This window comes from Mus pahari, chromosome 10 (assembly GCF_900095145.1).
Source record: "Mus pahari chromosome 10, PAHARI_EIJ_v1.1, whole genome shotgun sequence".
NCBI lineage: Eukaryota > Metazoa > Chordata > Mammalia > Rodentia > Muridae > Mus > Mus pahari.
This window is the reverse complement of record NC_034599.1, coordinates 116554478-116567959: the sequence shown is the minus strand read 5'-3', so window position 1 is coordinate 116567959 and position 13482 is coordinate 116554478. Positions and strand designations below refer to the sequence as shown.

General features: G+C 41.9%; 1 protein-coding gene across 1 annotated transcript in view; it reads left to right on the top strand.

Moving 5' to 3' along the window:
• Nucleotides 1-13482, top strand: part of Fyco1 (FYVE and coiled-coil domain containing 1) — a 61590-nt gene that overhangs the window by 27672 nt on the left and 20436 nt on the right. The window contains exons 11-14 of the mRNA XM_021206683.2: nt 330-497; nt 2744-2893; nt 3546-3745; nt 7184-7328. Coding sequence (XP_021062342.1) covers nt 330-497; nt 2744-2893; nt 3546-3745; nt 7184-7328 — 663 coding nt within the window. The remainder of the gene's footprint in view (nt 1-329; nt 498-2743; nt 2894-3545; nt 3746-7183; nt 7329-13482) is intronic.

The following is a 13482-nucleotide window of genomic DNA, read 5'->3' as shown; positions in this document are numbered from 1 at the left end:
AAGTCTCTTTCCATCTGGCTCTTCCCAATATCCCAAAGATCCTGTCCAGGAACCCTTACAGAAGTGCTATGTCCCACTCACTTTGAGTATGTTAGCATCCTGGAGTATCTCTACCATCCCAGAATTACCCCTTCATGTTTGAAGGGGAGGTAGAGAGAGTCTCAGATTTGGGGTAATGCATAACTCACGGTAAGCAGATCATGCCTCACCAAGAGAGGAAAAAGCTAAGAAGGCACCTTAGGACCTTTCATTGAAGGCCAAGAGAACCCAGAAATTCTAGGAAGCTGAATATCAGAGCTAACCAGGAAAAACTATTTCTCTCCTCCCAGAACACAGAAGGAACTTGAAAAGGCTACATCAAAAATTCAAGAATATTACAACAAACTCTGCCAAGAGGTGACAAACAGGGAAAGGAATGACCAGAAGATGCTTGCAGACCTCGATGACCTGAACAGAACCAAGAAATACCTTGAGGAGCGGCTGATAGAGCTGCTGAGGTGAGTGGGGTCAGCTGGGGACCCTGTCCAAGATTGGCTTTTCTTTTTAAAAATTTATGAGCCGGGCATGGTGGCACACGCCTTTAATCCCAGCACTCGGGAGGCAGAGGCAGGCAGATTTCTGAGTTCGAGGCCAGCCTGGTTTACAAAGTGAGTTCCAGGACAGCCAGGGCTATACAAAGAAACCCTGTCTCGAAAAACCAAAAAAAAAAAAAAAAAATTATGGAAATGACAGTTCAGTGGAAATGGGCCCTTCTCCTCAAGTTCTGCCCAATGGTAGGCTATCAAAGAACCATATGTCTGCAGGATCCTACAGACTTTGGCAGTCTTGAAGGCTGGTCACACCAGTGTTCATTTGGGTTTGTGTTTTTTGTTTGGATGCAGGATTATGTTCAAACTCTGGGTGCCTGGCTAAAAATGATAATAAAATGGCATTTAGTAACTGGCCATTTCCTTATTTTTGCCTGTTTCCAGTAAGACTTCTTCTCTTTTGTTGTCTCACTTTCTTTTGATTAGGGCTACCTAGAGGGACCCAGCAGCAGTGTCCATGTGGGAACAAAACTAGAAGGGGCTCTGAGGGACCCAGCATGTTCCACTCTTGCCACTCAAGCGTAGCCACTGTATAGTGCCTTACTTGCCAAGAGAGATTGGAAAGCTATAATTTATACGACATATTCTGATTGTTAAATGGTTGCAAGTCATTCACAACTTTTAACTTTTTCTTAAAGGAATCAAATCTGCAAGATAACATACTGTAGCCACTCTTCCTTCCCTCTATCCCTTCCTTCCTCTCTCCCTCTGTCTGTCCCTCCCACTCACCCGCCCTCCCTCCCTTCTTCCTTCTGTGACAAATACATGGCATGTTGTGGCTCAATGTTCAGTTAGTTTCAGGCAGTCCTGACAGGTAAGACATGACAATGGGATTGGTTCAGTTCATGGCAGTAGAAACTTAAGTGGTAGTAATACTGCATGTCTTAGCAGATGGAGAAGCAGAGACTCCCAGTGACCCACCTTCACCAGCTATGCCTTCCATACCAGAAGTTCCATAGCCTCCTCAAATAGCACCACTAGTTTTGGAGGCCAAGATATCAAACATATGAGGAGTTATTTCAAACTCAAAGTTTCACATATGAACACTCCATAACAAACCTTCCAAGACAAAAACACTTTTTGCTTTGTTTTGCTGTGTTTTATTTTGAAACAGGTCTTACTATATAGCCGTGACTGACCTGAGGCTTGCTATATAGATGAGGCTGGCTTCAAATTCACAGAGCTCTACCTGCCTATGCCTTCCAAGTGCTGGGATTAAATATGCTGCCACACCCAGCTTTCAAGACAATAGGTCTTACACAACTACACCTTGAAAACTGAATGAAAAATGAAAACTTGATAAAGCCCGAGGCAGAAAAGATCTGACTCACTTTCATTTGTGGTGGCGCAGTCATGAATGTGCTGTGCCTAGATGTACTCACTCATTAGAATTCCAGGTGTCTTTTTGAGGAATGTGATAGAGAAACCAAATAGCTTCTCACATTCCAGGATACAAGTAATCTGGCTTCCAGAAACTTAGAGGTCAGATGCTATAGACCAGCTGGAAGAATAAGCTGGTCCAGAGGATGAGTCTGCCTGTCTTCTAACAATTTACATATCCTTGAAAAAAGCCAGCTATCTCTGTGTTCCTAGCCCTTACCCTTAACCACTTCTAGAGGACACGGATTCAATTTCAGCACCCACAAGGCAGCTCGCAACTATTTTTAACTATTATCATAGGGGATCTGATACCCTCTTCACACATCACAGGAACTAAACACACATAATACACAGACATATATTCAGGCAAATTGCTTGTTGCATGGTACACAGACATACGTACAGGCAAGTTGTGTATTGCCTGCACACTCATAGCCTATTATCAACTTAGGGGCTTGCTTTAGCATTAAGATACCCTAGATACCCAAGTGATATATCAGCGCTAATAGTTCATTGCTGTTAACCCAGCTTTCTATATATATCATGTGTCTCTTACATGCTCTCACCTACATCGGGTCAAACAGTCAATGTGTTGGGGTACCTTTAGAGGCCACATCAGAGAGCCTATGTTTTTGGAAGCCTCAAGTTGGGAAGAGGGCATTTACAAGGAAAGTGATTTAGCTTTCATGGCTTGGAACATTTGATATCAGCTTTCTGAAATGAAGCAGGGGTTATTCTCTGCTTCTGTGGATTCTTAAAATATAAGATTATTACAGGGACAAAGATGCTCTCTGGCAAAAGTCCGATGCACTGGAATTCCAGCAGAAGCTCAGTGCTGAAGAGAAATGTCTTGGGGACATGGAAGTCAACCACTGCCTTGACTGCAAGCGGGAGTTCAGCTGGATAGTGCGGCGGCACCACTGCAGGTTAGCAGCAAGCAACTCACCAGACTGGAATCAGGACAGATGGCTCTGGGTGAGGGATCTGAGATAAGTGTGGGTACCCTAGCTACCTATCTAGGAAAAGCACTTTGCTTGTTTACCAAGAGAAGCAGAAGAAGAGTATGTATTAGTTGGGATCCTAGCTGGACGCTCAAGGCCCCCTGAAAGGAAATGTGAGTGGAGTTAAGGGAACTCACGGGTATGTGATATACTTGGAGACCAGCGACTCTTTAGCTATCCTCGAGCCAATACTGATGGTGACAGAGAGCACAGATCCCTCAGGGTCTAGGAAGGATAGATAAGGAGAAAGGGCAGATTGGGAGTTGGATATGCTTTTAGAGACTTAGCCCTCCCCATAATAAATATGGAATACACACCTGTAGCCTGATGTCAGTCATACCTTTTCTCCCTGCCTTCAGGACCTAAAGAAGTAAACTATTCTCGACTATGCTCACCATGATAGTTTTGTTGGAATCTTGTAAAACAGCTTACAGCACACTTTACATTGGAGGCAGAGCTAGGTTTGAAGAGTTGTGGGCTGACAGGAGCTCAACACAGAGACCTGTTCTGGTGCTTAGCAGATCTCAAGCAATCCATTGTGTATCATTCTCACAGCCTGTGTTTGTTTCATTCCCAGGATATGTGGCCGCATCTTCTGTTACTACTGCTGTAATAACTATGTTGTGACTAAGTCCAGTGGCAAGAAGGAACGCTGCTGCCGAGCCTGCTTCCAGAAGTTCGGTGAAGGCTCTGAATCCCCTGACAGCAGTGGTTCAGGCACTAGCCAGGGAGTGCCTAGCCCAGCTGAAGCAGGTCCCCAGTCCATAGGAAGCCAAGGTCAGGCCCCTGCCTCCGGATTTCATAGATGTCACTTACTATGACCAATTAACTTGAGCAAGCTTTATTCAGTGTTTCCCAAACTTAGGTGCCTAAGAGATGCTAAATATATACTACCACCAACCTAAAACTTTATTAGATTACTGGGGTTGATAAGGGAGCAACTTTTTCCTGACATGATTGTGATTTAGTATGAAGTATGTGTGTGTGTGTGTGTGTGTGTGTGTAGATAGATAGATAGATAGATAGACAGACAGACATATGTATATATGTATATACACATATACATATATTACCAGTGGAATATAGCCCATACATTGAGGAGTCTGTCCTCCAGGGACTCTTTCATAATATTCATTATCTGTCCTGTGGTGACCCTAAGACCCTCAATTATACATTTAGTGGTCAATATCTTTTTCTCTTTCTCCTAATGACCAAGAAAAATATATTGTTTGTGTCCTCCAACTCAGCCAAGAAAAAGACTCAGGGTTTGAGTCCCGCTACTCCTGAATTCAAATCACCTTAAAAGGTGACCAGGCTGCCTACTGGACATTGGACCTTAAGGAGGCAGAGCAGAGATGGCAGAGGTGGCAGAGATGGGTTTTCCCTGTTCAGGCATCACTGCTGACTGCATATAGTCCTTGTGAACTCTCCTTTGATAGCCTGGATGCAAGCTAAGAAGCCTTCAGAATCCTGTTCCTCTCTTGTTTAAGTGAATCAGTAGGCTTTGACACTCTGGGATGGCTTCAAATCTTTTCTCAGTCTTTTAAAAACTGAAGCTTGCAAGTCCTCTACATAGTCTGAATATGAATTCTTTATCAGATATGTTTTATAAATGTTTTTTCCCAATTTAAAGCTTGTCTTTTAATTTTCTTTTTTAAGAGAAGTTGTAGTTTTGATAAAGCCAAATTTATCATGTTTTATGTATCAAGGGTTTTTTTTTTGTTTTTTGTTTTTTGTTTTTTGTTTTTTAAATGTGTATCCAACTTTGCTTAACCCTGTATTCAGAACTTCTTTTTTCTTCTAAAAGTTTTGAGTTTAGGGTTTTGGGGTTGGTTGGGTAGTTTGTTTGCGATAGGGGCTCACTTTGAAATTTTATGTAGACTGGGCTAGACTCACACTCAAGAATCTGCCTGTCTCTGCTCCCTGATTGTTAAGATTAAAGGTGTGTGCCGCCGGGCATGGTGGCGCACGCCTTTAATCCCAGCACTCGGGAGGCAGAGGCAGGCGGATTTCTGAGTTCGAGGCCAGCCTGGTCTACAAAGTGAGTTCCAGGACAGCCAGGGCTATACAGAGAAACCCTGTCTCAAAAAACCAAAAAAAAATAAAAATAAAAAAATAAAGGTGTGTGCCACCACACCTGGATTCTTCTAGTGTTTATTAGTATGTGTGTGTGTTGAGTTCAGTTGAGGAATGGTGGTAATATATACATTGAGTGTTGGGTAGTTTTGGATTTTCTTGCATTTTTGGCCAAAGATTCCAATACTACTTAAAGTCTATTTTTCCCCTCAGAATTGCCTTTCTATTGGAGCTGGAGGTGTGGCTCAAAAGTAGAGCGATTTCTTAGCATGCACAAAGCACTAGATTGAATCTCCAGTGCCCCACCCCCACCTCCACCGCTACACACACAGGCACACAGAGTTTTGTATATTTGTCAAAAGCCAATTGAAAACAAAAATGAAAAACAGCAACAACAAGAAACCTGGCCTCATATATTTGGATCTGTATCTAGACTTTGTTCCATTACCATCTTCTGTGTGATTTTTTTTTCCCACCAATTTCTTACTGTATGATTACCATAGATTGGATGTTGTTGTTGTTGTTGTGATTGTGGTTGTGATTGTGGTTACCATATATTGGATGTTGTTGTTACCATAGATTGGCTATTATTGTTTGTGGTGGTGGTGGTGGTGGTGGTTGATTGGTTAGTTGGTTGGTTGGTTGGTTTTTGGTATATTTGCTTGCTTGAGATAGAATTGATTTCTTTATGTATCCTTGGTTATTCTGGAACTCACTGTATAGACCAGCTAGACTCACAGAGATCCACCTACTTCTGCCTTCTAATGGTATTAAATACATGTATCCAGATGGTTGCAATAGATTCTTAGTGTATCATACAAAAAAAAAAAAAGAAGAAGCCCTCCAATTTTGTTCTTTATTAAATGAAGAAATTTTAGAATGAGTTCCTTAGTTTCTAAACTAAATCATGATAAGGTTTTCATTGGGATTTCATTGGATTGGATCTGGAGATCAGTTTGGAGAGATTTGGTATCTTAATAAGGTATTGACCATTTCAATCCATGAACTTGGTATAGCTTCCATTTCCCTAGGTCTTTTTTATTCTCTTGATGAAAATTCTGTATTTTGGTTTTTTTTTTTTTTTTTGGTTTTTTTTTTTTTTATCTCTCTTGCCCTTTCCCATTGCTTTGTCAGCCTCAGAAGACAGATTCAGAAGTGTAATAAGTCCTTATTATCATGTTGTTCTTCTAGTTCTGTTACAGAAACTTGGGAGGAAAAATACTACCTGTAAAGCAAAAGACAGCTAAACTGTTCTTACTAAGTAGCCTAAAATCCCTTGCTCTATCTCACTCATAGGAATTCAGCAATGACAAAGTGACGCTGTGTAGGGTGCTGAAGTTGCTTCTTTTGATTTCTATCATTTCTTGTCTGCTCTTTTCTCCTTCTCCTCCTCCTCCTCCTCCTCCTCCTCCTCCTTCTCCTCCTCTTCCTCCTCCTTTCTTCTTCTTCCCCCCTTCCTCCTTCTCTTCTTCCTCCTCCTCTTCCTCCTCTGCTTCTTCCTCCTCCTCCACTGCTGCTACCTCAGCTACATTTCCACGATACATGTTTATGGGTAGGTGACTGGCATGGTGTCCTGCCTATTGAGTGGTCAAGGTCAAACACAAGACCCAGTGCCTCCTGCAGTTCCTTGGATAGAGAGAGGTTCTGTTCTACTCAACAGTGAACTAGAAGGGGGAGAGGATGGAAGTCAGGTAATCTGCTTCAAATTATTCCTGCCTGTGTCTTATAGAGCAAGGTCTTGTTGGATTAGTGTTCTTTCTTTCTTTCTTTCTTTCTTTCTTTCTTTCTTTCTTTCTTTCTTTCTTTCTTTCTTTCTTTCCTGATATAGTTTTGATAGATTGTTTTCCCTTCTAAATAGGGTCCTGGATGGTGTAGAAGTAGTTGAAACTAATACCTGGCATTTAAGAGAGGTCTTGAGGCTATATATTCAAAACCTTCTGTATTCCCTGTTTTCCTGGGATGTCCCAGTAGTCTTTCTCTCATACCTACATAGAATAGCAATTAGTTAAGAGACCAATTACAATGTATTCTATCAGCTTGTTCTCCATAGCAGCACACTTCATTTCCTATATTATCCCTGGTTCTATGCATAATGGGTACATATAACTTTTTCTCTCCCATTTTGCCTCTACCATGCAGGAACAAACCCAGTCTGCAGACCACCAGATGATGCAGTGTTTGACATCATCACTGATGAAGAACTGTGCCAGATCCAAGAATCTGGCTCATCCTTGCCTGAAACACCCACCGAAACTGATTCAATGGATCCAAATATGGCTGAACAGTGAGTAGATGTCACTGCTATTTCTGAAGTACTCATTAAGTGCCTATCCCTTTTGCTGTCTTGTCAAAGGACCAGGAAAATAAAATACCAGAACCAGGATTGGCTGTCTCTGCTGAGGGAAGATGCCTCAGAACAGTGTTCATAGTAGAATGGCTCTTGAAAAGTAACAGTGCTCGGGAAACAGTCAGGGAAGTGCTGTGTAAGAAAGTTCCAGGGAAGTGTGTGTGGTGCCCTGATTCAACATCTTAACTTAGGCCAAACTTTGGCTTGGGCAATTGCGTTAGTTAGCTCAGGCTGCATAGCTAGAGACCATAGGTTGAATGAATTAAACTATGAACATGTAACTTAATACTATTCAGGAGGCTGGATATCAAAGATCAAAATACAGGCAGAGATGGTTTCTCCTCCCTGGGTTTGCAGATGGCTACCTTATTGCAGCATCTTTATGTGGTCATCCTGTGTGTATACTTCTGTGTCCCTTAATCTCCATTTCATGCCAGGGCAACTGGTACTTTTTTAATTTAACTACCTCCTTAAAGCCCTTTGTAATTAACATCATCCCTATAGTGATTAAAATCATAGGTATGATTTTATATAAATAAATCTAATAAATTTAATTTAAATAACTTAAAATCAAATCTTCTCATTGCCAAACCTAAGACAGCTCTTATTTACTGTTGCTTCTATGATTTTGGACCAATTCTCTCCTTTCTGAAACTCTTCTCTGACAACATCCTGGTCAGTAATCTTCAGTGTTCATGCTGACCCCCATGACCCAGGGTATCTTCTCTTCCTTGAGCAGTACACTATGATATACTGATACCCTGTGAATCCATGAGCCAAAACAAACCCTTCCTCACTTAAATTTCTCCTTCCAAGTATTTTGCAATAAAAACAGCAGCTATCATGGAAAATCAGGGTCATTGTGACTAAATCTGACTGTGGTTTAAGGCCTTTGAGAAAGGATGTGGAAAGGTTTTAAGATGCCAACCAGCAAAGCCCCAGCTGTAAGCAGAGCTTAATGAGCTGTTTGGGTGGTTATTCTCAAGACCAGAATGCCACTAGAAATGTGTACAGTATAGACTGTGCCATAAAGTTTTAGTTGAGAACAAGGACTCTATCAGGAATTAGAATAGAGGTCATTTATGTTACATTCTGGCTAAAAAATTAGCTATGTGTTACTTGTGTCCTGAAACTTTGAGTGATGCTGAACTTAAAAATAATAGGTTAGGGACTAGAGAGGTGGCACAGCAGTTTAGAGGACTAACTGTTCTTGCAAAGGACCCAGGTTCCCAGCACTCACATCAGAAACCAGATAACCATCTGTAACTCTAGTTCCAAGGTATAAGATACCCTCTGGCTACTCTGGGCACCTGCATACACATGATACATATAACCTCATGCAGTATACACACATATTATACACACATATACATTAAAGAAACAAATTAGTTTTATTTATATTCTGGCCTGTGCTCTTTGCTTCCTGATCCATGCCATATGAACAGGCATTAACCTCTCACTTCATACTCCTGTCAGCATAACATTTATCTGTAGCATAGTTACTACTCTCTAATTTTAACCCAGTTTATAAGCGCTGGGGGGAAAAAAGCAGATCAACAAGACATAAAAGTATTTAGGTCAGCAAGGAAATAAATGCAATTATATTTAAAATTGTGAACAAAGAAATGTGGATGAAGTAACTAAAACCATTAGAGATTAATGCCATTAAAAGGAAACAGCTGCTTTGCACTGGGACAGTAGGTAAGAAAGGGACCTAAGGGCAAGAACCCCCTCAGTGAGGGCTTCAGAGTATAAAGATGGAAATGCATTTGACTATTCTTTTAAAGGAGAATGAAGAGATTCAAGAGTCATCTTCTCTAAAATGTTCATCTAGGAAGTGTTTTTCCAGGTGTAGCTACACAGACACTCTGCTACTTCATCTGTGGTCCAAGAAGACTCAGCCACATATCAAGCTGGCAGCAGAACTTGACATTATCCACATGGTGCTGGCTTTGTGAGCATTGTAGAATGCAAGAGTTGCAGGGCATGGAGGTTTGCACTAAGGTTCTAGAGAAAACCGTGGACAGCCAGAGTTAAATGTATGTAATAGGGTTAAATTCTCTGGTAGTGCATGAGTGAACTATGCAGGAGAATTTAAGCACCTAGTAGAACCAATCCAGTAGAGAGCCTGTACGCATGATAAGCAAGAAGACCCATTAAGGATAGAACTAATACCAAATGTGTCCCACATGCCAGACATGAAACTAGGATTTAATGTTTTCACTGTTAAAATGTCATGTCTTTCTTTGCTCTACCCTCAGTACTCCCTTTTAGAATGAGAATGGTTTTTTATACTAGAAATATATCATTTAAATTTTTATTTTACAAGGCCTCACAACTGAGCATGTCTTAAGTCTCAAAAGAGACCGAACTTTCAAACATTGATGACACTGTTAAGACTACAGGGTTTTCTTTGAACCTGAACTAAATGCATTTTGTATTGTGAGATGGCAATGAGCCTTTCAGGTCAAGGGCTAAATGTTATATTTTGAATCTGAAATGCCCCTGACAAGTTTGTTTTAAATGCTTAGTCCAAGGCTTATGGCACTATTTTGAAGGTTGCGGATCATTTAGAAGGTGTGGCCTGACTGACAGAAGTAGAGACCAGAGAAAATTTTACCTACTTCTGGTTCCAGCGTGAGTTCTCTGCTTCCAAGTCCAATACTGTGTAAATAAGTCTAGATGACTGCACTGCCATGCCTTCCCTGCTATGAGGGACTGTTAAAATAAATCCTTCCCTACAAATACATTATCAAAAGCCCAACTCTTCTAGTGGTAAAGGACTTCTTTGAGCTCATGATGACTCACAGTGAGATCTCTGAATCCAAAATAGGACCAGGAGTCACCTGTCACCTTTATCATGTCAATTTTTGCCACATGGGAGGAGCTGCACTTAATCTTCATGAAGGTGCTAGCCTAGATTTTAGGCTTAAGTACATTACCACACTTGTTTGTTTTCTGATAATAACACTGAATTCACTCATGGACAAAGCTTTTCATTACCAAACATAAGATAGCTCCTGTTTACTGTTACTCCTGTGACTTTGGACCAATTCTCTCCTTTCTGAAACACTTCTTTGACACATACTTGGTCAGTAGTCATCAGCATCCACCCTGACCCCCATGATCCAGTGGTCTCCAGGATTTCTTCTCTTCCTTGTAGCAGTAAACTACATTCTGCCACTGGCGCCTAGCAAGATGCATGAATACCTATGTGAGTAGACCAAATGCTAGGAGTCCCAAGAGGATGCCATAGATTTTAAAGTGTCTTCTCACAGACATCTGTAACTGTATGAGGTGACTGTTCTCTAGCTTCCTCCCCCATCTTTCACCTTCCTCTTTCCTAGTAGGAACAGAAACAGAAAGCTTCCAGACTGCTGACCAGTATGTATAGTTTTTGGTCTTGGGAAATCAGGAACTTCTCCAGAGAAAGGAAACAGCCATCACTGTAGCCTGGCCAGTACAGATCCTCTGGGATTGACTGACTGAAGAGCCACACTCTAGATTGTGTCTTAGCATGTATGGGAGCTTTTCCTTGCCTTCCTTTTCTCCTATGTCTAAAACTCAAAGACATCAAGAGTCTGACAAAGTATGGGAAGGAGAGCCCTAGACTTGCACCACCATCCCTTGCAGGAGACTTAGAGGGAAAGGTAAACAATCTGAGGAACAAAGTGATGCTAGAGGAATTAAGCTTTGACTCTTCCTGGAAATGATGGAACAAGAAAAAGTCTCCAAATCCAGCTTCACCCTCCCAGAGAAGCCTAACAGGATCTCCTGTTGACAGCTAACCTTTCTCCATTCTGGCTTATCTTGAATGGTGACACTTCGAAGGAGCACAGCCCTCACCTATAGCAGATAGATGTGCTGTACAACCTTTCAGTCATGCCTGTACCCTCTCCTTCAGGGTCCTAGATAGCACTACCCAGATTTCCAGTTCTCAGAACTGAGGTAATAGATAGTTGGCTCCCTTGGCCCAGCTCCCCCACATCCAAAGCCTCCCACACCTGGCCTGCTCTCAAGGTACCAGACATATAGGCCATTTAGGATGAAGAGCATAAGCTCTAGACCCACATAAGCATCCAGGCCCCATGGCCATGGCAAATACAGCCTCTCAGTGCAGCTCCTTTAAGTTGTGCAAGGGGGGCTAGAATACCTTACCATTCCTTAAGACAGAGACAATACCCGAGCCAGAAACCTCCTATGGAGAGATGTGATTTTTTCATGATGTTGATGCTGAAATTTGATGTCAGCCTGTGCTGTGGATGTCACGTGCTCCTTGGTATCTTCAACTTGTAGCCTTATCATCCTTAAAAAAAAAGAAAGAAAGAAAGAAAGAAAGAAAGAAAGAAAGAAAGAAAGAAAGAAAGAAAGAAAGAAAGAAAGCCTTCCTCCTCAGGTACCCAGATTACAGAAAATAATCTAAAACCTTCACTTAGAGTCTGCTTGCCAATCACTTCAAAAACAGGACTTTGGGGCCAGAATGCTTAACAGGAGAACTGTGGTCACCAGCCAAGAGATTTGATGCCTGCTATCTTAGAAACAGAACAAGGACAGGATATGGTAATCTTGGTTAAAGTTCAAAAGCCACCTTATGCCTGTATTAACCTAAAACCTGTAACTGTAGAGGAGTACAGAGTTGTCAGACCCTTTGTGTGGTATAACACCTATCTGAAAGCTCTATGGCTAGTGTTTAGGAGCAGAGAGGCTGCTAACAAGGTTCACCCCTCACTCAATTCTCCTCAGAAAGTGGAAGTGATAGTACCAAGCTGTCTATAAAGCAGCACTAGTAACTATGGACCTGAAGAACTAGGCACCTATCCAGGATGCTACTTTGTAAGCCCTGTGGAAGGTAGGGTGACTTACAGCTTCTGTATTCTGTGCTCCCTTTTCTGCCTTGTGACACTATCTCCTCATCCCAGTCACCAAGAATTCCTGGGTAATCAGATGGTCCCTATAAGGGAGTCACCGTGCATTCACCTCTCTGAAAACATAGCTATGTCTGGCCTTCATATGTCTTAACTGGAATCAGAACCCATAAGGACTTCCGCTATCCTCAGTAATGAGGAGCCCAGTAGGAGGAGAACACACAGTCTTTGTTCTCAGGCTCTGAAACACATCTAGAAGAGTCTGGATTCAATCAGGGTCCATGTTTATCTGGATCCAACCTCCACTCCATGTAGCAGCCTGTCCTTTGATATAATCTCCTGCTATGAGCAAGGAGAACCAAAGGTGGGAGAAAGAGATGGCGAGTGCTTAAAACCTCTAATACCTCTGAAGGAATGTAGCCTGCAACAACAGCCTTTCTGCAGGTAGCCTGCAGGCCAGACACAAGCCCTCTAACTAACATGCTGGGGTTTGCGGGTTTGGTTTGGTTTGGTTTGGTTTGGTTTGGTTTGGTTTGGTTTAGTTTGCATGTGTATTTATTGCTAATGATGGTGTAGGTACAGGAGGAGATAGCAATCTGCCCTAGGTATAGTAAGCTACCCAGAGAATAGGGTGAATAGTGGCTGAGGAGGAAGAGAGAAGGAAGGTTCTATTGCTGTATTTTCTTAGCAACAGACAAGCAAGCTTCTCTAAACTGCATAAAGGCCAGCATAAACATTTCTGTGGGGAGCCTGAAAGAAAACATGGTCCAAAGGTTCTCCCATCTCATCTGATTTCTTCATTGGATAGACAGCTGGTTAGAAATAACCCAGAGAGCATTGTCACTTAGCAGTGTGAATTAATGAGCCAGGCCTTGGAAAAAGGCTTTCTTGGATTGGTCTAGGGTGGCACTAAAAGTGTCCTGCCATACTTCTAGAATACCTGTGTAACTAGTTACAAGGCCCTATCACCTGACTTATCTTTCTTCTCATTGAGAGCCTACATTTCCTAGGCTGGGATATTAGGGGAGTCAAATATGAAGGAAGGGGACTCAGCCCTTCTCCCTCAGCAGTGTTGCAAATAAAGATGAACGCACTGAAGGTGAACCTTATCACCCTGCATAAAGCAGCCTAGTTGTTTTGAGTAAGCACTTGGTGTTGCATGTCACTTGCACATATCAAGGAAGAGTACTACAGCTCTTGATTGTGTGATTGATAAAATGGTGCAT